Raw genomic sequence first — 26,584 nt, 5'->3', positions numbered from 1 at the left:
TTATACATGCATCCGTTGATGGGCACTGAGGTTGGTTCCATATCTTTCCAACTGTGAATTGTGCTGCAGTAAATATACACATGCAGGTGTTTTGTTTGTTTGTTTTTACAATTATTTTCTTTTGGGTAGATACCCAGTAGCGGAATTTCTGGATCGAATGGTAAATCTACTTTCAGTTCTTTTGGAAATCTCCATACTGTTTTCCATAGAAGTTGTAGTAATTTACATTCCCATCAGCAGTGTATTAAGCAATCTCTTTTTACCACATCCACAACAATGTCTATTGTTTTTTAACTTTTTAATAATGGCCATTCTTCCAGGAGTAAGGTAGTATCTCATTATGGTTTTAATTTGCATTTCACTGTTGATTAGTAATGTTGAGCATTTTTTCTTATGTTTGTGGGCCATTTGTATATTTTCTTTTTTGGGAAATGTCTATTCATGCCAATTGCCCAATTTTTGATGAGATTATGTTTTTCCTGCTGATTTGTTTGAGTTCCTTGTAGATTGTGGATATTAGTTCTTTGTCAATGCATAGTTTGCAAATCTTTTCACCCATTCTGTGGGTTATCTGTTTACTCTGATAATTATTTCTTTTGCTGTACAGAATCTTTTTAGTTTAACTAGGTCCCATTTATTTATTTTTGTTTCTTTTGCATTTGTTTTGGGGGTCTTAATCATGACTTCTTTGCCTAGGCCAATGTCCAGAAGAGTTTTTCCTAGGTTTTGACTTCCTGTTTTCCAGTTTGAATGCTCTTTATTTCTTTATTTTGCCTAATTGCTCTGGCTAGAACTTCCAGTAAAATGTTGACCAGAAGTGGTGAAAGTGGGCATCCTTGTCTTGTTCCAGTCGTCAGGAGGAATGCTTTCAACTTTTCCCTTTTCAGTATGATGTTGGTTGTGTTTGCTATATGTGACTTTTATTATTTTGAGGTAAGTCCCTTCTATGCTTAATTTGTTAAGGATATTTATTACAAAGGATGCTGGATTTTATCAAATGCATTTTCTGTATCTGTTGAAATGATCATATGGGTTTTATTTTTAACTCTTTATGTTATATATCACATTTATTGGCTTGCATATGTTAAACCATGCTTGCATTCCTAGGATGATACTCACTTAATCATGGTGTATTATTCTATCTATTTGATGTGCTGCTGGATTTGGTTAGCTAGAATTTTGTGGAGGATTTTTCAACTATGTTCATCAGGGATATTGATCTATACTTTTCATTTTTGTTATGGCCTTTTCTGATTTTGGTATCAGGGTGACACTGGCCTCATAGAATGAGTTAAGGAGGATTCCCTCTTCCTCAATCTTTTGGAATAGTTTCAGTAGGATTGGCACCAATTCTTTGATTGTCTGGTAGAATTCAGCTGTGAATCTGTCTGGCCCTGGGCTTTGTTGTTGTTGTTGTTGGCAATTTTTTAAAATTACTGATTTAATCTCACTGCTTGTTATTACTCTGTTCAGGGTTTCTATTTTTTCCTAATTTACTCTAGAAGGGTTGTATGTTTCCAGGAATTTGTCCATTTCCTCTAGATTTTCTAGTTTATGTGCATAGAGGTGTTTATAGTAGTCTCTAATGGTCTTTTGTATTTCTGTGGTGTTACAATGTCTCCAATTCCATTTCTAATTGTGTTTTATTTGAATCTTCTCTCCTCTTTTTTTGGTTAATCTAGCTAATCATCTAATTTATCTTTTCAAAGAGCCAGCCTTCTGTTTCATTGATCTTTTGTACTGTTTTTCTTTCAATTTCATCTAATTCTACTCTGATCTTCATTATTTCCTTTCTTCTTCTAGCTTTGAGTTTAGTTTGTTCTTTTTTTCTCTAGTTCCTAGAGGTGTGACATTAGGTTGTCAATTTGTGATCTTTCAGACTTTTTGATATAGGTACTTAGTACTATAAACTTTCCTCTTAGCATTGCTTTTGCTGTATCCCAGATGTTTTGGTAACTTGTTTCAATCTTGATTTCATTGTTAACCCAATACCCATTCTGGAGCAGATTAATTTCCATGTATTTGGATAGTTTTCATGGTTCCTTTTGTAGTTTATTTCTAGTTTTATTCCATTGTGGTCTGAGAAGATACTTGATATAATTTTTAAATATAAGATACTTGATCAATTTTAAAAAATTTGTTGAGACTTTTTTGTGGCCTATCATGTGGTGTATCTTGGATAATGTTTCATGTGCTGGTAAGAGGACTGTATATTCTGCAGTTCTTGGGTAGAATGTTCTGTAAATATGTTAGATCCATTTGTTCTAAAGTGTAGTTTAAGTTTATTGTTTCTTTGTTGACTTTCTGTCTCGATGATCTGTCTACTGCTGTCAGTGGAGTGTTGAAGCCTTCCACTGTTATTGTGTTGCTGTCTATCTCATTTCTTAGGTCTAGTAGTAAATGTGTAAATAAATCTCGGAGCTCCAATGTTAAGTCCACATAAATTTAGTATTGTAATATCTTCTTGTTTGACTGATCTTTTAATCATAATATAATGACCTCCTTTGTCTTTTTTTACTGTTGTGGCTTTAAACTCTGTTTTATGATGTAAGAATAGCCACTCCTGCTCACTTTTGGTTTCCATTTGTGTGTAAGATATTTTTCTACCCTTTTACCTTGAGTTTATATGAATCCTTATGAGTTAGGTGAGTCTCTTGAAGACAGCAAATATTTGTTTTGTGATTTTTTTATTAATTCTGCCATTTTGTATCTTTTAAGTGGAGCATTTAGACCATTCACTTTCCATGTGAATATTGAGATGTGAGGTACTATTCCAGTTATCATATTGTTACCTACTTTGTTTTCTTCATTGCATTATTGTTTTATAGGCCTTGTGGGTTTTATGCTTTAAAGAGGTTCTATTCTGGTGTAGATCAGCTTTTGTTTCAGAATTTAGAACTCCTTTTAGCATTTCTTGTAGGGATAGTCTGCTAGTGACAAATTCCCTCATCATTTGTTTCTGAAAATGACTTTATTTCTCCTTCATTTATGAAACTTAGTTTCGCTGGATGCAAAATTCTTGGCTGACAGTTAGTTGTTTTCTGTTTAAGGAAACTTAGATAAGACCTCAATCCCTTCTGGCTTGTAAGGTTTCTGCTGAGAATTCTGGATAGTTAAGCTACATTGTTGTTCACAGCCACCAGGCCAAAAGTTCTGAAGAAATATCTATATAAGTCAGATATAATTATTAATTAATGATAGTAATCATTAACAATATATTCAGATGTATGCATCTGTCATATATGTATGTGAAAAATATATCTTTATGATTAGAAGCACAGATTCTAGAGTTAGACAGTTGAATTTGAATATCAGCACAGCCATTTATATCAAACAAGTTATTTACCTTCTCTGTGATGATTTTTTTCACACAGAAAATGGATTAATAAGAGAATGTTTACTCATAGAGTTATTAAGGTAATTGAATAAGTTAATGTAGGTCAAGTATATAGAATAGTACCTAGCATACTCTGGCAAGCACTGTGTAAGGGTTAGCTGCTCCATAATTATTGTTATTATATCCTATTCATATATTATTAATTCTCATAACAACCTACCAGTTAGTCATATTTATCTTACCACTAAAGAAACTGAGGTTCAGATACTTAATTTTGAGCTCAAAATATCTCCACTGGTCTGACTGGTCTGAAATTTTACCTAGGATTTTAATCCAGACCTGTTTGGCAAAAAACTTTTGCTCTTTTCAAGATGTTATTTTCAAGATGTTATTATATCTCCTTTAGAGATATAATAAGTATGACTAACAGAAGTAGCTCTGTCATTTTCAACTCTCAGGGAACACTGTTCGCATTGTACCTTGTGGGGTTAGCACTCTCTGGAGAACATAAATCCAATATGAACAGAATTTTCTGAAGTTTTGTAGAGCAGTGGCCTTGGGGTAGACAGGCAAAATCAACCAAGAATAATTCACTTTCTTACAATTTTATAAAGAAGCTTGCCCACTAGATCTACACAAACTCACTGCTAGAGAAATGAGGACGTGTATTTATTTGATTTATTCAGTTCCAAGACCTATCTTAAAAATTCCTGCAGGGCTGGGCGTGGTGGCTCATGCCTGTAATCCCAGCACTTTGGGAGGTAGATGCAGGCAGATCATGAGGTCAGGATATCGAGACTATCCTGGCTAACGTGGTGAAACCCCTTCTCTACTAAAAATACAAAAAATTAGCCAGGCGAGGTGGCAGGTGCCTGTAGTCCCAGCTACTTGAGAGGCTGAAGCAGGAGAATGGCATGAACCCAGGAGGCGGAGCTTGCAGTGAGCTGAGATCAGGCCACTGCACTCCCGCCTGGGCAACAGAGCAAGACTCCGTCACAGAAAAAAGGAAGGAGAAGAAGAAGGAGAAGGAGAAGGAGGAAGGAGAAGGAGAAGGAGAAGGAGAAGGAGAAGGAGAAGAAGAAGAAGAAGAAGAAGAAGAAGAAGAAGAAGAAGAAGAAGAGAAGAAGAAGAAGAAGAAGAAGAAGAAGAAGAAGAAGAAGAAGAAGAAGAAGAAGAAGAAGAAGAAGAAGAAGAAAGAAGAAGAAGAAGAAGAAGAAGGTGGTCATTAAAACGTCATAAATAAATAATAGGATGAATACAAAGAAAACCACACCTAAACCTATCTAGTGAAACTGCTAAAATTGAATGGGAGGAGGTGACAGAAAGAGAGAGAGAGAGAGACTGAGAGAAAACAAAATCTTTAAAACAGCCACCTAGAAAAGGCTCATTACTTCCAAAAAAGCAATAATAAAATTGACATCTGCCTTCTTAACAGAAACAATGAAAGCCAGAGCCAATCAATTGATATCTCTAAAATGCAAAAAGGAAAATTACTGTTAACCTAGAAGTCTGTATCCAGCAAAAACTTTCCTTCAAGAACTAAGTTAAAATAACATTTCGAGGCAAACTGAGAGAATTCAGCAGTCATAGACTACTAAATGATTATTACTAAATGAGAATTCTTCAGGCAGAAATGAAATAATTACAGATAAATAATCACAGAATAATAATCCCAGATAAATAATCACAGAAGTATAGGAACAAAAGAAGAGAAATGAAGAGGAAAAATATTAGGGCAAATCTAATATAACTGAATTTGCAAAATGAAAACAATAATACCCTATGTGATACAGAATATATGTAAATTAAAATGCACTAATAATTTAATAATCATATTTCTACCAGTTGCACAGAAGATATGGTATCTATGGCCTACAATATTTTTAGGAACTCATAAAAATGTTTTCCAAGTTGAAAGATAAAAAACGAACTCCTAGGTGGAAGAAAATGATTTAATGTATAATGTTAATGTATTTGCCTTTATGCCAGAGCAGTCATAAAATATAATTTTTAATATTTTTATGGGGGAAGAGGTTCATGAAAGCAAAAGTGGAAAGGGCTCACAAAAGTCATGAGTGGTCCCAGTTCCCACCTAAACTCCAGGGGTTCTATTGCTGAAATGAAAAAGAGAACAATGAATAGTGGGGACAATTAGTAGTTTCCACTCCAAGCTCTACCTGTGGATGTTCATAACCATAAATGTACTTCTTCACCCATGACAACACACTCCCTAGATCGTCAAAAAGAGACAACTCTAATCCTACCCAGTGACTACATATAGCTCAACATTCAAGGACTCTAGGTCTTGATGTGACTCCTCTATGAACAGGGACCCACAAATTAATAAACAAAACAGGCACCTCCTCCCATACTCAACATGTAAAGGCAGAGTAGGAATGGGAAAGACTAGGGAAATAAGAAGATCAGAAAAAAAAGAAACAAGAAACTCTGCGTCTCATAAAAGGGAGGACTTGAACACACTGAACTTTAATGATGAAATCTACAGGGCAGGAAAAACAGACTCCCAGCCCTGGACTGAACTCATTTCTTGATTAGACACTGATTCTGCTCTCCAAATAGCACCAGCTTGCTCTTCATGGCTGATGGGTTTGACCCCTTTATCTATCGTTCGCTGCAGCTTCACTGCATTTGTAGCTAATTTTCTGCTGGAATTGGTTTGAGCTTCCAGGATTGGCCAATTATAGTTGCTTGTAAACTAGGCTTCTGATTTCCTTGCCTGAGTATTGGAAGCAATTTTGGAGGTCAGTAGCTCTGGACCTACGGGAGTAAACAAGGTGAACAAAGCCCTTCAATTTTTTATTAACCCCAAACTAGTTCCCATTACCAAAACATATCACCTTCAGAATTTCTCAATGGAACTTACATATTTTCTAATTCTACTGGGTTTTATTCTAAATATAATCCCATTTTATTAATATCATCATATTCTTTACTGCTAATGCCAACCTTTCTGATTCTGTGGTGACACTAGAAAGTTGCCTATATTCATATACTTTTTCTAACATCTTAATGGAATTTGAGAAGTAGGAACTTGCAAAATGAGCAATTATCTCTCTTGAATTTAATTTGATTAGGTTTGCATTTCCTGCAGTATTTGTACTACTTTACATTTGTGTATTATTCTTTTATGCATAGATATTTTGGATTTATTAAAGCATGTTCAACTTTAACTGGAATGATAGGAGGACTAATTGCTTCCACTTTGACTGGATTGATCCTTAAGCAGGTAAGAAACATACAGATGTGTAGTTATTTTTCCAATATTAATTGTATAGAGAAAGATTACACACATGAAAAATTGCAGAGAAGATGCCAGAAGGAGATGACTTATGAGTTTTTGCATCATATGAAAACAAATTTGGTCAAATCAGGCATCTCTCCAAATCTACAAATAATACAATTTCTATCTCATTATTTGTCAATTCGATATGTTGAGAACTCTTTAGTAATTGCCCATTGGTACAGAAGTGGACTTCTGTTATTTTTGATAATGAATATGTGGATTTATCAACACAGGTATTTGACTGGCTGAGTGGTAATATAAGTAACAAGATACAGTTTTCTCAAAAAAAGAATGAAAAATCACAAGTAAATAAAGTTAAAGACTGACCTAAGTCTGACTATGAAGGCAGACTTCTGTTTTTGCACATGTCATGGACAAAGTTACCTGAAATCTTCCTTTTAAGGACACTGAAAATGCCCTATCAAATTTTAACAGTTATTTTAAATGCATGCCTCATCTGCAAAAAAAGTAAAGCAAAAGAACATTTCACAGATTAAAAATGAAAGAATAGCCTGATTCCAGAGAGGTAAATGACCATTGAAGCCACTGGCTGCCTTAGGTCTTTGCCTATCCTGGGTAATCTATGTCTTCAGTTATAATGAACAAGCAGAAGATAAGAGATAACATCCTAAAGCCACTCAAATAAGAAGTGTCAGAATGGAAATGCTGGCATAAATCTGTACTCACAAAGAACTACACCTTCATACCACTAGCACCATGTGGATCACATATAAACTTTATTTGGAGGAACACTTACAACCAAAGGAATGGTAGTGTGTAGATAATTCCTCCAAATGCTCCTTATCCCAAAGTTGGGACAGGGAGAGATAGTCTGCATCCACCATGGCCGCATTTCCCATAAAAAAGAGTCTTCCACCACCACAATCTCTGTATTTATGGTATCAGAAAAGAAGAAAGCATCACTAGAACCATAGAAGCTCCCTGGTCAGAGAAGTGGCCTCATTAGAAATGGGAAGCACCAGGTGGCCATGGTCTGTTTCCTCCCCCTGAGCATAGTGCCTTTATTCTTCCATTGAGTTCACTCAGGTGTGCAGAGCTGACTTCCAAAAGTTGTTAGCAGAGCTAATTTCTCTGCAAACATCCAAGATGTGGAAAGAAATGTGGCTCCAAAACTGTCCAAAATTGTATCTGCCTATAAGTTAACTTAGACAGTTCTCATCTGCCCCTGCCTCAGCTTTAAAAGGAGAGAAAAACTGAATACTCTTCTGAGCATTTGAAATTTGAGTGAATCAAATATTTGGTGACCAGAAGGCAAGCCTGGGAAGTCAATTATTGTAGCTGCAATAACTTTTCTGGTTCTCCTCTTGGGCATTTCCCCACTTCTTTGAAGTTAGATGTATTCTTGTAAGTTATTGTGGCCAATGAAATATGAGAGGAAGTGATATGTGTAAATTCTGAGAAGAAGCATTAGAAACCAGGAGGCTATTCTTTCCCTTTGATGCAGCAACTAGTATTATTCAGAAGGATGACTGCAAGGCATCCAGGAATCCAGGTTATATGGAGCATAACTCCTAGCCAACCCATCATGTACCTTTTGTGTAAACATAAAACCAAATTCTTGTCATTAAAAGCCACTAAGACTTGAGGTGTATTGGTTACTATACTATAACCTACTCTACTCTTGACCTGTCAGGATCTATCCAGAATGAATCCCAGAAAGAATAACTGGTAAAAATAAGAATAAATGGCATGAGATGGGGATAATCCAGTCAGAAAACCCAACATACAACTAACTGGAGTCCCAGAAGATGAAGAGAGAAAATAGGGCAGAGGCTATATATGAAGAGAAAATGATTGTTTTCTAGTTTTCTAGAAATACAGAAATTCACATCTTTAAGAAGCTTATAATCACAAGTAGGATAAAAAAGAAAACAGAAATTGCAGAAAAGCAAAGACAAAAAGAATGTCATACAAGCAATCAGAGAAATCAGAAAGATTGCCTCCAAATGAGCAACAGATAGACTGGTCTCTGACTTCTCAACCTCAAGAAAGGAAGACAGAACACAATAAAATTACATCTTCAGTCTGCTTAGTGAAAATAACTACGAACTTAAATTTGTAAACAGTGAAAATATTTGCCAAAAGAAAGACAACATGTTTCAAGCCAACAAAAACAGGGAATTCAATTCACTAATGGACATTTAAAAGTGTTTTTAGGTTTAAAGAAAGAAAATTAGAGATGCAGAAAAAAATGAAGAGCCCCAAAAGTGGTAAATAAGTGGACAAATCCACTTATTCACCTATTTGTTTTATTGGGTAAACAAAAGTAATGCCCTGTGGAGTTTAAAAAACACTATATAGAAAGGATAAAATAAACAATAATAAGAGTAAATAAGTCAAGAGAAGATAAATGAGAGTAAATAAGTCAAGAGAAGATAAATGGAGCAAAGTATTTGAAAGACTTCATGCTGTCTTGACAGAGGATAAAAGTACTAAGAGTAGAGTTCGATACATGAAGAAAACATGTTGTAATTTCTAATCTAATAATTAAAAAATAGAAAAAGTACATCAATTTCAAAGTAATAAAGATAAAAATGAAATGATAAACATACCTTATCTAAAAGAAGGCAAAAAAAAAGGAGAGAAAAAGCAACATAGAACAAGAGGTGCAAATATAAAACAATAAAAATAACTTGGTAAACTAGACGTGCCAGCAGCTAAATAAGCTAAAAGCTCTAACTAAAAGCAAAAGGTGGCCATATTGGATTAAGAAATGAAGCTTAACTCTGTGCTGCTTTCATATAAATATATAATAAAATATAAAGCAACAGAAAAATTGAAATTAACAGAGAAAACAGCATTCTATGCAATTTTTAGCAAAAAAGCTGCTGAGGCTGTTAATCTCAGAGGACACCTTAAGGCAAACAGTATTACTAGAATTAAGGACAATCACTTCATAAAGATATATGACTCAATTGACTGAGAAATATGTATATTTATACATATTTTTATACATATTTCTATGTATATGTATATATGTATACATATATACACACACATATATATGTATATTTGCTGTGGGAATTTTGTGTGTATATATATGTATACACACATATATATACACACACATATATACACATACACACACACACAACATGGAACATTTCTCTCTGAGATTGAAGCATGAAAAAAATGCCTGCTGTCACTATTTATTAATATTAAACATTTTACTATGTCCTAATAAATGAAATAAGACACAGAAATATGAAAAAAAGAAGAAATATCGTTAACATTTTTACAGGTGGCATTCAAAAAAATCAAAAGACTAAGACTACTTATAAGTTATTAGAATTAATAAGTAGGTTTTGGAATTGTGTCAGATATAGAGTGAATCTATAAATATACATTGTTTTCTAAATACCTGAATAAAGAGTGTGAAAATAAAAATTTTTAAAAGGATACTATTTTCAACACCATAATAAAAATTATATATCTAAGAATAAATTTAATGAATTATTCATATGAGCTCCACAAAGAAAAACATAAGAGAGAGACTTGAAAGAAATTTTTCAAAAACTAAGTAAATGAAGGGAGATGCCATTTTTATATACTAAAACACTCAAAATTATAAAATATCTCCTTATTCCCCTGAATCAACTGTAGATTCAATGAAATCCCAGTCAAAACCCTAAGTTACTTTGTGGAAATTGAAAAGGCTTTTATAAAATCGACATGTGTTCACAAAGGGCCAAGAATAACTAAGAGAATCTTGAAGAAGAAAAACTGGAATATTTGTTCTACCTAATATTAAGATATATTACAAAGCTATGAAAATTAATACCTTACGTTATTGGCACAAGTAGACCAGTAGAACTAAAGAAAGAGTGTAGAAAGATCCCACATATATGGACATTTAATTTATGACAGAACAGCGCCACCTTTGTCATAAAGAAAGGGCTTATAAAATGGTACTGGGTTAAAGGAATATCATTATGAAGCAAAATAAAATTTAACATATCTCACAACATACAAGAATGTGAAGTAGAGGTGGATTGTACATCTAAAAATTGTAGGCAAAATATAAAGTTTCTAGAGTATAATACAGAGGAATATTTTCATGATCTGACAGAGAGAATTATTTCTTAAAAAGGACACTAGAAGTACTAACATAAAGAACAAGACAATAGTGATAAATTTGCATTAAAATTGAGAACTTCTGTTCCTCAAAATATACCAACAATAGAATAAATAATCAAGTTTGAAAAGATATTTGCAACACATATAACTAACCAAAGGCTTTTAGTAAAAATACATAGTTACTACAAATCAATAAGGAAATGAGAAAAAAAAAAGACATAAGTAGGCACTTTACAAGGTGAAATCCAAATAGCTAATAAATATAGTAAAAGACAAATTAAAAACCACAACTTGCTCACACTACACACCCACTAGATTGGTGGTCTATAATACCAAGGGTAAGTAATGATGTGCTGAAAAGCAAAATGAATGACAAATGCTGGAATGGTAAATTAGTACAACACTTCTGAGCATATATATTACCTAGTAAAGCTTAGGTTATGCAATCTTTATGATTCAGTAATTCCACTCCAAGATAAATGAATCTATATACATTGAGGAACATATACAAAAAAATGTTTATACTATGAGGTTGCCAGATTTTGAAAAAAGAGAAAAAACCCAAGAAGATATAGAGTGCCCAGTTAGATTTGACTTTCAGATAAACAAGAAGTAATACAGGACTTTGCTTCATTACCAAAATGCATGGGACATACTTGTACTACCAAATTACTCATTGTTTATCTGAAATTCAAATTTAATCAAATATCCTATTTTTCTCACAATCCTCTCATAGCAGCATTGTTTAAAATAGTCCCGAAGTTCCTCGAAAATGATGAGAACAGGCTGGGTGCGGTGGCTCACGCCTGTAATCCCAGCACTTCGGGAGGCAGGTGAATCATCTGAGGTCAGGAGTTTGAGACCAGCCTAGATAGACAACATGGTGAAACCCTGTCTCTACTAAAAATACAAAAAATTAGCCAGGCGTGGTGGCACGTGCTTGGAATCCCAGCTACTTGGGAGACTGAGGCAGGAGAATCCCAGCTACTTGGGAGACTGAGGCAGGAGACTGAACCCAGGAGGCAGAAGTTGCAGTGAGCCAAGATTGAGCCACTGCACTCCAGCCTGGGCTACAAAGTGAGACTCTGTCTCAAATAAATAAATAAAATTAAATTACATTACATTAAATTTAAAATAAATAAAATAGTCCCATTGAGGCAACATTCAAAAATTGTCAGCAACACAGGATGCAAGAGGACAATGGCATGAGAAAACTATTTTTAAGGATACAAGGCCACACAATGTCTCACACTTTAGGGGAAATGAATAAACTATTTAGAGAAGTTAAAAAAAAAAACAGGAGATGTAATCAGAAAATGAGTGGAAAATAATAATATCAATTATCTTGATTATATTTTTATTATCTTAAAATCAAGGATAAAAGAAGAGAAAAAAAAGAAAGACTATCCATAATAATCAATAGTAAAAAGTTTTTAAGAAATGCCAAAAGAGGGCCAGGTGCAGTGGGTCATGCCTTTAATCCTAGCATTTTGGGAGGCCGAGGTTGGGTGAATTGCTTGAGCCCAGGAGTTCAAGACCAGCCTGGTCAACATGGCAAAACCTCATCTCTCCAAAAAGAAAAAAAAAAAAATTAGCTGCACATGGTGGTGCGTGCCTATAGTCCCAGCTAGGAGGCTGAGGTGGGAAAAAATCACTGGAGTCTGGGAGTTCAAGGCTGCAGTGAACCATGATTGTAACATTGAGCCCTAGGCTGGAATACAAAGTGAGACTCTGTCTCAAAAAAAAAAAAAAGAAAGAAAGAAAGAAAAGAAAAAAGAAAAAAAATGCCGAAATACGAACTGTTTGTTTGCATAAGGATGGGGATGGAGACGGAAGATGGGACCAAAAGGAAATGAGACCCTGCCAAATATTAGCTCTATTATGAAAAAAATAAATATTGATAAAATTTATATATCTGTCTTTCAATTTATATAGTTCAATATGTATCTACTATAAATAGATATATTTAGCTATGTATTCTTAAATCTCTATAGCTATATATTTTGATCTACCTGTCAAGATAGCTATTTCAACTCGAGCATACATCTGAAGAATAATGTTTAATGAGTAATACAGATAACTTTTATAAACCAGTAGAAGAAAGCTCATTCTCTTCCAAATGAATCCAAAACTTAAAAAAATAAAGCATTGCAATGGAAATTATGAAACAATATGGGAGTAATAAATCTTAACAAAGTAATAGTTATGATAGATGAAAGTATGTTAAATTTGCCAATTAAAATATGAAGACACTCTTTATCTATATATGCTTACAGGATACAATAATATGTCGGCTACATAAGATACCTTGGAAAGATGCAGAAAACTTTGAAATAATAGATCAGGTTGAAAAAAATCAGTTAATTATGAACTACAAGAAGCTAGTAAACAATATATGATGAAAATAGAATTTTAAACAACATGTATATAGTAGAAAGATAAAAGTGATTATTTTATAAAGTAAAGGGATGATGTTTTTGGCTATGTATAAGTGTGTTTTTCCATATTTGTTAAGTGACTTGAGTCTACATTTTTAATATTACATTTTAAAAGTTACAAAACAAAAAAACAAGAGCAATAATTTACAATTACTTTGAATTTTAATTCCTTAGGATCCAGAATCCGCCTGGTTTAAAACCTTCATCCTGATGGCAGCCATTAATGTGACTGGCCTAATTTTCTACCTTATAGTTGCTAAAGCAGAAATTCAGGACTGGGCTAAAGAAACACAACACACACGTCTCTGAAGGTGAGAAGTGATCAGATTAAGGACAATTTTTGAAACTGGGAATGCAGTAGACAGAGGAGTTAAGGATGACTCCTCAGATGGGGAGGAATAACGGGTGCAGGTTTGGAGAAGAGGAGACCATGTTAAGCCTGAGAATATTAGACATCCTGATGGAAATGGCTGTGGAACTCTGTGGGGATGCTAAGGCTGCAGATATACATTTGGGAGGCTGGGCCTCTTTAACATCAAAAAGTGAGGATGAAAAAGAGACGTTTGCAAAAAAGACTAGGAAGGGCCTTCAACGAAGTCGGAAGAACAGTTGTAAAACAGAGACTCGAAGTGAAAAAGGTTGGGAGCAAGGACCTTTGGCAAGTGCTATAATACCAAGACATTAAATTATATAAGGTCTAAGAATTTACAAATGGGTTAGGCAAGAGAAACTTTAAAGGTAACCCTGACTAAAATGATTTTCAAATGAATGATGGAGACAAAGAGTCCATTAAGGTGTGTTCAAGGTATGATACTGTGCTTTGCTTATGTAAACTCTATCAGTGGTAAATAAATGGTGGGAGAAATGTCTCTTTGTAGAATAATTTTGGCTAATGCATAAATAAGAATTGAAAGATGCGGAATATCCTTATTTTGCAACCCTCAATAAATTAAGAGATCCAGGTGTTGAATATCAATAATCATTAGTATCACAAAAAGAAAGACATGAAGACATTGTATACCTTCTGATGAAACAACACACCACCACTAATGTCTTGCTAAGAAAATCCAACTGAATCTCATGAAACCTTGGATACAGCTACCGTTTTGGAAGAAGTACAGAAAACAGAGAATATGTTCGACAAAATCCAAGTGTATCATTAGCAAATCTAAACTGTAGGAGATTTTATAGGTCAAAAGGCTCAGGTTCTTTAATAAATAAATTACATATAAAGAAAAATAGGGAGGCCGAGGCGGGTGGATCATGAGGTCAGGAGTTCAAGACCAGCCTGGCCAAGATGGTGAAACCCTGTCTCTACTAAAAATACAAAAATTAGCCAGGCGCGGTAGCGGGCGCCTGTAATCCCAGTTATTCAGGAGGCTGAGGCAGGAGAATCTCTTGAACTCAGGAGGCAGAGGCTGCGTTGAGCTGAGATCACTGCACTCTAGCCTGGGTGAGAGAACAAGACTCCGTCTCAAAAAAAAAAAAAAAAAAAAAAATAGGGGGTAGAAATGGATGCTCTAGATTAGAAAGAACTTAAATGACATAACAGATTTTTAAATATTGGCAAAATGAAACACTATAAAGGTATACATGTGGATAAGTCTATAAAGAAATACAGAAAAATAGATTCTTATTATAAATATCAAAGAAGTGTAGGGGCAGGGAGTGACCATTTGAAGAACTTCGAGAATCCTGGCAATATTCTATTTTTCATGTCCAGGCTAGTGACTACAAACATTTATCCTATAATAATTCATTGAGCCAAATATTTGTGCAATTTTCTGTGTCTCTGTGTTTTATTTTATAGTATGAAAAGAGAGATCAAAAGAGAGAGAATACTGTCTGAGGAAACTGAGACAGCCAGGATAGGCATTCCTATAAAGGAAATCAGAGAAGTGGTGTGGTAGCTGTAAAGGGATGTAGAACCAAGGAAGGTTTTGTTTGTTTGTTTTTTGTTTGTTTCAGAAGATAGATGCAATAGCATATAAGGTGACGGTATAATTCAATAATGAGGTTCCACAATGTAGGAGATAAGGCACAATGACAGAATTAAAAAGTACTTGACTCATCTGGAAGGGATGAAATTCAAGCACCACAGCCGGGGTTGGCCTTGGGTAGAAACCTAGAGCTTATCTACAGTGGCAGAGAGAAGGCAGTGTTGTATGTGTGATGGGTTAGTATATAGGTTGGCATCTCATCTGTGCAATAAGCAATGAGGTTCTCAGTTAAGAGAGAGGGGCTGAGAGACAAGGAAATGAAGAAAATACATATTGGTAAAGAAGGTAAAATTATCATCATGAGCAGATGATATGGTTGTCTACTTAGAAAATCCAAGTGGGTTGACTGGAAAACTACACAAACAATAATGAATTCAATAAGTTTCCTGGAAAATTTATTAATAAATAAATCTGTCACCTTAAATAAAAATAGCCAGTTAACAAATTTATTGGAAGAAATGATCCAAATGATGTTTGAAGAACATTTTTTTTTAAAAATAGGATCTCACTCTGTTGCCCAGGCTGGAGTACAGTGGTGCAATCATAACTCACTGTAGCCTCAATCCCCTGGGCTCAAGTAATCCTCGTGCCTCAGCTTCCCGGGTAGCTGGGACTATAGGCATGCAACACTACACCCAGCTAAAGGAGGAAAATTGATAGTGTCACTCAAAAATGAAACTGAGTCAGTATTAAATTGATCTAGTATTGCAAGTACTGAAAGTTCCCATAATGGTGTACTCACAAAAATTTGCCAAGATGCAAGCATAACTCAAGATTGTTGATTTAGAAATGGCAAAAATCTGGATATGAAATTAAGCATGTTTGTCAATGCAGCCTTAGTTAATACATTTTGTTTAAGTAAATGGAATATAACCAGCAGTTTAAAAATACAAAAGCTTATCTGAATATTTTAGTGTAGAAATATCTGAGATTGTCCTTATAAATAAGCATATAACAGCACTAGAAAATATCCCATAGACGTTAGCGGAGGTTTATCCTCTATTTCCAAGACACAGAGTGGGGCACAGCTATGAGAACAATCACTTTACTTTATTCATATTCCATAAATCTTATTTGTTTTGTATATATTTGACCTATTAAATATTGAAAGTTATACCAAAGTTTTCCATTATTATTTCTATCCATTTTTCTTTTTATGTCTGCTTTGGCAGTTACTATTGAATATTATATTCTGATGTTACAATTTCAAAAAGATTTTGATGAGTATATCTTAATTTGAAATTTACTTTTGACTTTATAAACTTACGAATCCTTCCCATTCCATAATTTTTACTTTTAATTTACTTTCTGATATTGATATGACAACCTTAAATTGTGGGTGTGGGTGTGTACTTATTTTAGATTCCCTGGAACACTTTTGCATTGCCTTTAAATTCCACCTTCCTGAGTCATTTTATTTAATGTTTTTCTTGCAGAGGGTATATAGCTGGGTTCAATTATTTCACCCACTTTGAAAGCCGTCTCCTTTGTATAGATGACTTCAATCCAACTGCAGTTATTGTCATTACAAATATACTTCATTTTCTAGCATCTTATTTTCTATTCTCTTAAAAAAAAACTCCTTATCTTTTTGTTCCTTCTCCTCCTCCTGCCTCCTTGCCTGCCTCTAGCAATTTAGATTTGTAGAATATTTTAAATTTTGATTGTGCTTATGCTCTCTAACTTTTCTTTGAAAATATGTTCATTTTTTCTATTTGCATGCTATATTCTTTTTCTGCTTTTTTTCTCCTTCCAAAATATCAAACACATTCAGTGTTTCTAATTATTTTTCTTTGGTTCAGGCTAATTCTATGTAAGCCTGTAATTCCCCAAAGAGGATATGGGTAGAATTTCCTCCATTCTCCTTTCTGTTTACCTGGTTGCACTTGGCATCTTTCCATCAGGCTGGCAGTGGAGGTTTTAAATTCTCATTTTAGATATTAGGCTAAGTGGCAGAGGGGCTCTGGGAACACCAGTATGGATAGTGCCATAGTGCAGGAGGTATTCTGGGCCTTGCTGTTTGTGTTGCTGTGCTGATGGTTGTTTCTTCAACAACCTGTATCCTCAGGGCTGTCAGCCATTCAGCAGCACACAGGCATTTTATTCGTGGAATCAGCAGTATTTTACCTGTCACTCTCAAACTGACACATTGCTGCAAAGCTGGTTACCTTACAACTTTGCCTTGTAATTTTAGAAGTTAGAAGAAAATAAGAAAAGGCAGAATCATGGCCTTGCGTTTCTCCTGTAGCCTAGAAGCCATTGCCAATATGCCTGGTACACCAGGATTGCAAAAGTCCATTGGTTCTCAGATGCCCTGCCTCCTACCCAGCCTCACCCAGGAGGAAGTCGCTTCGCAGCCCTGGAACCTCTCTTTCCACCGCTCTCTTCCCTCTGAATGTACCAAGTTCATGAGTTTAGTAGACAGCTGTGAGTTGATTTCCAATGTCACCCTTTATTTTGGCCCTCAGTGTTTTGGATTTATTATAGTAAATAGTCCTTTTTGATTTGGGTATGAGGTAGTTCTCTAGGTTTTGTAATGTTCTATTTTTGCTTCTTTAAATTTATTTCAGTGGATCCTAGGGACAATAGTTGAATAAGGGGCATGCATTGTGCTTGCGGTAGTTCCTTTACAGTGGGGCTTCTCAATCTCTTGTGTAATGAACCACAACTCAGAATATAATGCAGAGGATTCTAAAGGAGACTAATTATGTTGAAATAGTTATCAAGATACTAAAAAGCATGTTTATGATAACATGATTTTTATTAGTGCTTTAGTTTTAAAACAATATTGAACAAAACAAAGTATTTTGAGATATTAGCAATAATTGTCTGAATAAAATTTCTCTAAAGAGAAATTTAGAGGAAAGAGGCTATGCTAGTGAACAGTTTGTGAACAGGGAGAGGCAGATTTAAGGTGCAGTCTAAAGAACAAAAGGAGAGTTCACCGTTTATAGAGAAAGTTCCCTCCCACGTTCCCACTCAGGTCCACTTACGCAAATGCATGATTCAGAGTTGCTTAGTTCTGAGAGGTTGACACTTGCTGAATTCTGATTGGTCAACTCAGGCCATAGTCTATTTGTTGGTTCAGGCACATAAACAGGAACAAGCCACTATGAACTTCCCAAAGTTAAGAAGGTGTGTGGGTTTTATGAAAACTCAAAGTGCATGTGTGACCTCTAGTCAGCAAATGACTGCTTGGCTCTATTTTGATTTTAAGCCCAGTTAGCCAATCAGCATCCAACTTGAAGGATTTGTTCTTTCATAGTTCACAATTGTAATGTCATAGGAAAATACCTGTGATTTTTATTGATATCTAAGTCCTCAGTACTACCACTGCTATGATGTATTGCCTACATTCATAATGGAAGGAAATGTTAAATTTTAGTCAGATGTTAAGGAATAAAGATGTAATTTTTTTCTATGTAAATTCACAGACCCTAGATTAAGAATCCCTGCCATCTAATATTCATTCAGACAGTAAATAAACATATTTAAGCACTTTTGTAGGTGCTGGGATAGAGAAGTGAGCAACATCATCAGGACTTCAGTGCCTAAAAGAGCTTCACATTTTGATAGGGGGAAACAAATAGCTATATTTAAACAGGATAATTCCAGGCACTGATATACTAAAAAGAATATGAAATAGGGTAACACGATAGAGCATGTTCAGGAGGGCTGTTTTTGCTAGAGGTCAGTGAGTATTCCGAGGATAAGAAATAATGTGCCTCTCCTTCTCATCACTGAAGTCTCAACACAAATGTCACCTACTGGGCAAAATTTGTTCTCACTTGCACCCAGCTCTCACTGTTCTATCCCAGCACCTATAAAAGTGCTTAAATGTATTTCTTTACTGTCAGAATGAATATCAGAAAGCAGGGATTCTTAATCTAGGGTCTGTGAATTTACATACTCTGGGAAAGAGTATTCCAAGCATAAAAAATAACCAAGGAAAGTAATCTGGGATGAGAGTGAGCTCAGTATTCCTAAGAGGGAGAATGGAGGGCAGGGTGGTTGGAATCTCATAAGTAAAGAGAGATAAACTGTGTAAGTGGTTAAGGTTAAGTGGTTAATGTAGTGCTTCCAGGTCATGGCAAAAGCTTGTTTTGCATCCAATTCTGTCTATAATCAAATCCATTGGATACTTTTGAGAGGAGTGACTTTCTTGATCAATGATTTATAAAGATCATTTTTGCCACCTTCTAGAGGAAGGACTTTAGGAAAACAAGAGTAAAGGCAGGGAGACCAGGACAGATGCTGTTTCAGAGGTTCAAGTGAGAGATGTTGGCAGTGCAGACTGGGATGTAGGCAGGGGAGATGGTGAGAAGCAGCCAGATTCAGATAAGTTCTGGAGGTACAGTAGGCCAGACAAGGCAGGGAGATTGTGAACTATGCGGAAAGAGAAGAAACAAGGATAGGACCTAGATTTTGGCTTTAGCAACTAAAGAGTGTTTATTACTGAGATTGGAAAGCTTGACAGGGAGGAGGATGGGGTAGGATTTTGTCCACATTAAATTGAAACGTTTCAGAGATCAAAAGGAAGCCGCTGGTTTTATAGTAAAGGTTCCTGTTCAGGTTCTCATCCAGTTCCTTTATGCAAATGAAGGATGTTGGGTCAGCATGATCCTGATGGGGGTCTTTTGCAGACAGTTGTTAAAACAGGCTAGAACAATTTTAAAGGGGAGTCAAATGTATAGCCCAAATATGTGGAAGACTTGTAGACTGGTCTTGAACTCCTCACCTCAAGTGATTCGCCTGCCTTGTCCTACCAAAGTGCTGCTATTACAGGCATGAGCCACCGTGTCAGGCCCCACCTAGGTTTTTAATCAGGCTTATTTATGTAAATAAAAAATTGAAACACGTTTAGTTGTGATTGGTGAGCGTAGCTGATTTCTGATTGGTTGGCAAAAATGAGTTCTGGTTGGTCAATACAGCTGAACTCTGATTGACTGAGGCTGCTGAGCTCTGATTGGTTGGTTCAGGTGAATGCTGGAAGTCCCAAATATATAAGATGCAGATTTTCAGGGAACTGAGAGTATGTGTGTGACTCCTACCTGGTCAGAAAATTGTTTCTTGGCTCTATTTTAAACTTAGGCCCAGTTAGCCACCTGGGATCCATCTTGAAGAATTGGCTTGAAAGATTCACATTTGTTCACTATGGAAATAGATTTTTAACAGTAGATTTAGGCGAATGTGTTCGGGTCTGCAAAGAGAAATGGACTGTACAGTTCTATTCCTTGAAGGCAGAAACAGAGAATGAAGCCATGTGAGTAGTAGGAAATGTTCCCGCCACCTTTGCACCTGCAAATGGACTCGGTCACTTCACAGGCCTATTTCTCCTTCAGACATCGTCACAGCCACATGGTAATGGGCAGGAAAGAATTTCAGGACTGTGATAGTATTTTAACCTCCTGTAGGCCTTTAAAATGTTCTATGTTAACCACTTAAAGCATTCAGTGGCTTTGGAGTCATCCAGAAGGTGTGAGCTCACGCAGAGCCAAAAAGGAGAGAAAGAAGAGTGTTTCCTTCTAGACAATTCATAGTCTTTAGTTCATCTGTAGACGTTTATTGCGTGGCTTAAGTCAGGATTTGGTTTGTTTAACTAGTGTTTGAATTTTACCACCATTGTTTTTTAAAAAATAATTTGCGTTTTCCTCTCTGACTTAAAATACCAACTTTTAGTAAAAGGAATCTCTGTATATTTATGTCTATTTCTGGGCTTAATATTTAGTTTAATATCTATTACGAGACCTGTTATACAATATATTCAGTGGTCTAAATTGTAATATATGTAAACATCAGGCAGGTCAAAAAACACATCATTTTCACTTTTGAAAATATTATTTTCTAGTATCAGCTGTTTATTCTTCCAGGAAAGTTTATAATCAGTGGACCATGTTTAAAAAGACCTATAGCAGTGTTTTCAGAGTTGCACTGAATTGCAATAAATCCATTGGGGAGAAATTGGTAGTTATAACAGTACTCAATATCAATTTTCAATATCAATAGTAGTCAATAATACTGATATAAGAACATAATAAGACTGCCACTGCTGAACTTGGCTTCAGGTTTTCCTCAGTCAAGTATTAGGTTGCTTCTTGCATTTCCTATGCATTTCTTAACAAAACTTAAGGCTGTTATCTTATATTTTCTGAATTTGATTTTTATTCATTGTATTTTCAGGAATATTGGAAAGATATCATTTGAATATATTTAATTTTTTAACTGAAAAAACTATTGCTAAGCTATCTTGTTAGTATGGTTTTGAATAATAGATTCTTGTGTTTTAGGGTGGATGATCCTCATCATTTGCAAATAATAACAATAATAATGGGCTAATATTGGGATTCCTTTATTCTTTATGGCTTTAATTGCACAGCCTCTAGGCATATTCTTAAATAATAAATTGGGTGTTAATTTAAAATAGGCATTTAATTATGTCAATGAATTGTCTTTTTGTTCTTTTTTAGATTGAAAATCAAAAACCAAGAATAGAAATTGAGTTTTGTTAAATGTGTTTGTAGCTTCTATTCAGATGATTGTATATTTTTCTTTGTTGTGATTTATTAATAAAATATATTTTTAATATTAAAATCAGACTTCCATTTCTGATATTAAAACTTTTTAGATCAAAGAAAATTAATATTACAAGGACCTTGGGATTAGTTTGATGGGGCAATGGAGCATTATATTTAGTTCTGAACTTCTTAGTATCAAAAATAAAATAGAAAATGCAATTAAAAAATAAAATAGAAGCTCTTTGTCTAATAAAAATATATCAACAACATTGCTTTGATGGAAGCAAAGCTTTCCTGGGACTGAATTCTTCGAGTGAATAATGTTGTGGACGGAACATAAATAGGAGTAAGAGCTTCTCCACCGTCTTCCAGACCCATGGATCTGGGCTTTATTAATCTATTGGGGTATTAAATCAGATGTTTACCAAATACCTGGATGGAGTATTGTTAACGTTATAACCACTGAGTTTGACAAAGATGATTTAAGGGATGTAATCAAAATGCAATTCTATTTTTTATCTCCTACCTTCACTATTAGTTTAACTTGAAAAAAATCTCAGGGTACAGGAAAGTTTTTAAGAGTAGTACAATGAGCTTTTTTTCCTTAACCATTTGAGGGTAAGTTGCTAGCATGACGCCCTCACCATCATCTCCACACCACTCACACACTTTAGGGTATCCTAAAAATAAGGACATTTTTCTACTTAACCACAAAACAACCATCAACATCAGGTAACTAATGCTGATACATTTCTACCATGTAATTCTGAGACCTCATTCACATTTCATCAATTGTATCAGTGATATTCTTTTCGGCCAAAAGATTCACTTCAGAATCTTTTGGCCAAATGTTGCATTTAGTTGCCATGTCTCTTTAGTTTCTTTAACTCTAGAATTGTTCTTAGTCTTTCCTTGACTTTGAGGACATGATTAGAGAGTGCAGGCTAGTTATTTTGTAGAAGTTCCTCAGTGTAGGTTTCTTTGATGTTTTCACATGATTAAATTCAGGTTAGGGATACCACAAAGATGTCCCTGTGTTCTTCTCAGGTCATTATACCAGGAGTCATATGATGCTGATATGTACCATTTCTGGCTCTTCATTTGAATAAGGTGGGGCCTATCAGGTTTTGCCTCTGCAAAGTTACTCCTTCTCCCATTGAAATTAACAGGTAGTTTGTTAATTTGGAACTATGTAAATATTTACATACTTTGGAACTATGTAAATATTTACGTACTTTGGAACTATGTAAATATTCACGTACTTTGGAACTATGTAAATATTTCATCCTACATCAGACTTTCAATTTATTCACTTATTTATTTTAGTAAAGCTCATAATTTTCTGTTTTATTTAGTGATTTATAATATATTACTATTTTTGTTTACTTTGATGCCCAATTTATCTCAATTTTGGCCAGTTGGAGGTTCTTCGTCATTCTTTGAGCACTTTCTTACTTACTTTGTGGCACAAAACAAAATTCCAGAGTCATCTTGCATTTTTCCCTGACCAAGCCCTGAAATCAGCCCTCACTCTAAGAAGCTCTAGTTCCTCTTAATGTTTGAGAATTGTATTTAGAAACCAATATCTCAGTGGTGGATGTGTTCATAGCTTCTGGGGCCTCTGCCCTCAGGTCCGCTAGGTAGACAAAGTTAGGGACTATATGTGTATCCATACATATCTACCTACCTACCTACCTACGTACCTACCTACCTATCTTTCTACTGATACCCATGAACTTACACCAGTACTTCCATTCCAATCTAACACAAAGTTTCTTCAAGTTTTCTACTTTTCCATATTTTTAACTTTCTTTTCCAGCAGTGAGCTCCTATTAGCCTTAATGTTTGTATTAACTTTGTCAATCCCCTTGTGTGCCACCATCATCCCATTTCCAGACATCCTTCTCATTCTTTTCCCAGGCCTACACCCCTCACTCTTATGCCCCCTTGTGGATGTCCTCCTTTCCTGCCCATGCTCTGATTCCCTGACACAGGCCACACCTCTTGGACCAAGGCAACCTTCCTCATCTCTGTTGGACACTGACATCTTTGCTAAATTGCACAACTTTGCCCAGAAGCTTTCCTCAACTCACTTCAGTGGACGAGGCTGTCACCCAGCTCAGACACCCTCTGCACCTGGTCAGGCTTCAGCATCCTTATGCCAGGCTGTCCTCCTGCATGAATACAATCCTCACCCTGCACAGGCTCTGACACCTCTCACTGGGCCACTGTGGCTCCCCGCACTGTGTCCTGCTGGAGCATCCCCAGGTTAGCCATTAAGCAAAATAAGCTTGTGTTTAGGGCACCAAGAAAAGAGGGCACCACAGAGCTTTCCCCTAGCTGTCATGCCCTTAAGTCTTTCACTGGTCATATGATGTTAATAACATTTTTTGTAATTGTCTTTATTTGCTGTTTAGATTTAATCTAAAATTTTTTCAAAAGTGCTCTTTGGCATGGTGAGTGACTAAAGTTTAAAAGTTTAATTTGAAGGTGATATCAGATATAACATTTGTATCTGTCTCATGCTCTGAGGGTTTTGCCTCCCTGAAAGCTAGCTGGGTCTGGCTAGCATTTAACTCATCAGCTGATTTGTTTAAGGAACACTTAAGCTCTTTATTTTAAGAAATGGAAGGACCAAGTGTGTTACAGAACCACCAGATTCATATTCCCACTACTCAGTAACAAACTAATGCACTCAGCACATAGGTTTTGCAGCAGAGAAAGAATTTAATGAACGCAGGGTGACCAAGCAAGAAGATTGGGCGAATCCTCAGAGGGATCTCCATTTCCAGAGGAAACTTCTTTTCCCCCAAGGACTCCTGTGCTGGGATTTTTAAGGGAGTCTTGGAGGGCAAGGGCTAGAAAACTGAGGTTACTGAGTGGTCAGGGTAAGGGGGATGAAGTCATCAGGATGTATTCTTTCTTGAGCCAGCTCCCTGTGGGGTCCTGTAGACCAGCTGACACAGTAGTTTCACTGATAGGCAGGACCTGAAAGAATAACTCAAATAGAAAACTTAACATTTCACAATGCTTAAGTTGTTATCTGCAGAGCAGCTAAGGGCGGATGCCCTCCTGCCCATGCTCTATAATCTTTTGACAAGGTCTACCTGATTTTGAGGCACTAGGCAACAAATAACTCTGAGAAAGCAGGAGAGAATAAGCTGACTTCATGATTAATGCTGGATGTGCTGCAAGCTTGGTTATTTTCATTTCTCCCCCTCCCTTCTTCTCTGATTAATTTTGTAAAGTTTATAGGGATGGTTTCAAGGTGGCAACATGGTTGGTCTGCATTTAGGGCATCATTGTTCTTAATCTGACCCTGCAGTGAGGCAGCCTACCTTGCTTATTATTTCCCTACCTTATCCCAATAACTCTTTTTTTTTTTTTAAAGTAGAGATGGAGTTTTGCTATGTTTCCCAGACTGGTCTTGACTCCTGGGCTCAAGCAATGCGTCCGCCTTGGCCTCCTAAAGTGCTGGAATTTCAGATGTGAGCCACTGCACCTGGCCTCCAATAACTTTTGAACAAATTCAGAAAATTAAGTGAGAATGCAAAGGTTTAGCTTTTCCCTTTAAACCTGCTCAGTGAAGAAAGAATTTTAAAAGTCTAGGTTATCCCACCCCCACTATAACCCACACTCTTATTTATTTATTTATTTATTTATTTATTTATTTATTTATTTATTTCCTTGTTAAGCCCTCTTAGGTAATAAAAAGTACTGTGGTCACTTTAAATAGCAAGCACGCATTCCCAGTTAGGTAACTGAAAATATTTATTTAAATATAGAATTTATCTAGTCAATTGTCATACACATACAAGACTCCTTCCCTGTGACTCCAGCTGGGACAAAGCTGCAGGCAGACCTTCTCCTTCAGGGAGAGGGGTGTGAGCACTTTCTTCTGTCTTGCTTTTCTCCTTATCCACTAGGAGGCTGACTCCACCTCTGATCCCTCCTGAGGTGTAACCAGGAGAGAAAGGAGGGGAAGCAGGCATGGAAATTTCTGGCTTGTTTGGCCCCATTGTCAGTTGCCCTCATGCTCCCTGGGCTGGTAGGTGTTGGAAGCAGACCCTTTTTTTCATGCATAAGAGGCTGACAAGGCAGGAAATGCACTTGGTTTTTCCAGCTGCCCATCTCCTTGGCATCACAGATCCACTCCACACAAATCTCCCTTTGTGGATATCCCTTATCCCTTCTGGGTGGTCCCTTGGGGCTGGCTATCACTCCTCTGTGACCTGCATCTAATCCATGGGAAACACACATGTAGCCTCTGGTCCAACAAAATGGAGAGGTCCCGTCCACTCCAAATGCAGTGGTCACTGTCTTTCTGCCCTGTTCCTCTGGTGGAAAGTCAGAGCCCCTCACTCCCAGATTCCTCAGGAAAGCCAACAGCTGACCCATGGACCCACCCAAACACAGACTAGGCTCTAAGCAACCATTGATATAATGTGTCTATATTGATTTGCCTATTCTGTACATTTCATGTAAATGAAATTATATAATATGTCTGTGACTGGCCTGTTTCACTTGACATGTTTTCAAAGTTCATTCATGTCATAGCATGTAGCAATACTTCATTCTTTTTTGTGGCCAAGTAGTATTCTACTGCATGGCTATGCTACATTTTGTTTATACATTAATCCACTGAGGAGCATTTGAGTTGTCTACACCTTTTGGCTGTTGTGAATAGACTACTATGTGCATTTGTGTGTACAAGTTTTTATGTGAAGATATGTTTCAATTTTGTGGGGTATATACCTAGAAGTGGAGTTGCTGGTCATGTGGTAATCCTCTGTTTAATGTTTTGAGGGACTGCCAAACTCTTCTCCGCAGCATCAGACTATTTTACATTCTCACCAGCAATGTAGAAGAATTCCATTTCTCCATATCCTCAT

The 26,584-nt window shown here is 35.9% G+C and overlaps 1 protein-coding gene across 1 annotated transcript in view; it reads left to right on the top strand.

The window, feature by feature from the left end:
- The window catches only part of SLC17A1 (solute carrier family 17 member 1), a 54,548-nt gene that overhangs the window by 23,687 nt on the left and 4,277 nt on the right, over positions 1 to 26,584 (top strand). The window contains exons 10-11 of the mRNA XM_058432438.1: positions 6,494 to 6,584; positions 13,352 to 13,488. Of these exons, the coding sequence (XP_058288421.1) occupies positions 6,494 to 6,584; positions 13,352 to 13,486 (226 nt within the window). The 3' untranslated portion in view covers positions 13,487 to 13,488. The remainder of the gene's footprint in view (positions 1 to 6,493; positions 6,585 to 13,351; positions 13,489 to 26,584) is intronic.

This window comes from Hylobates moloch, unplaced genomic scaffold, assembly GCF_009828535.3.
Source record: "Hylobates moloch isolate HMO894 unplaced genomic scaffold, HMol_V3 SCAFFOLD_20, whole genome shotgun sequence".
Classification (NCBI taxonomy): Eukaryota; Metazoa; Chordata; class Mammalia; order Primates; family Hylobatidae; genus Hylobates; species Hylobates moloch.
Note: the sequence above shows the minus strand (reverse complement) of the source record. Positions and strands in the feature narration are given on the sequence as shown.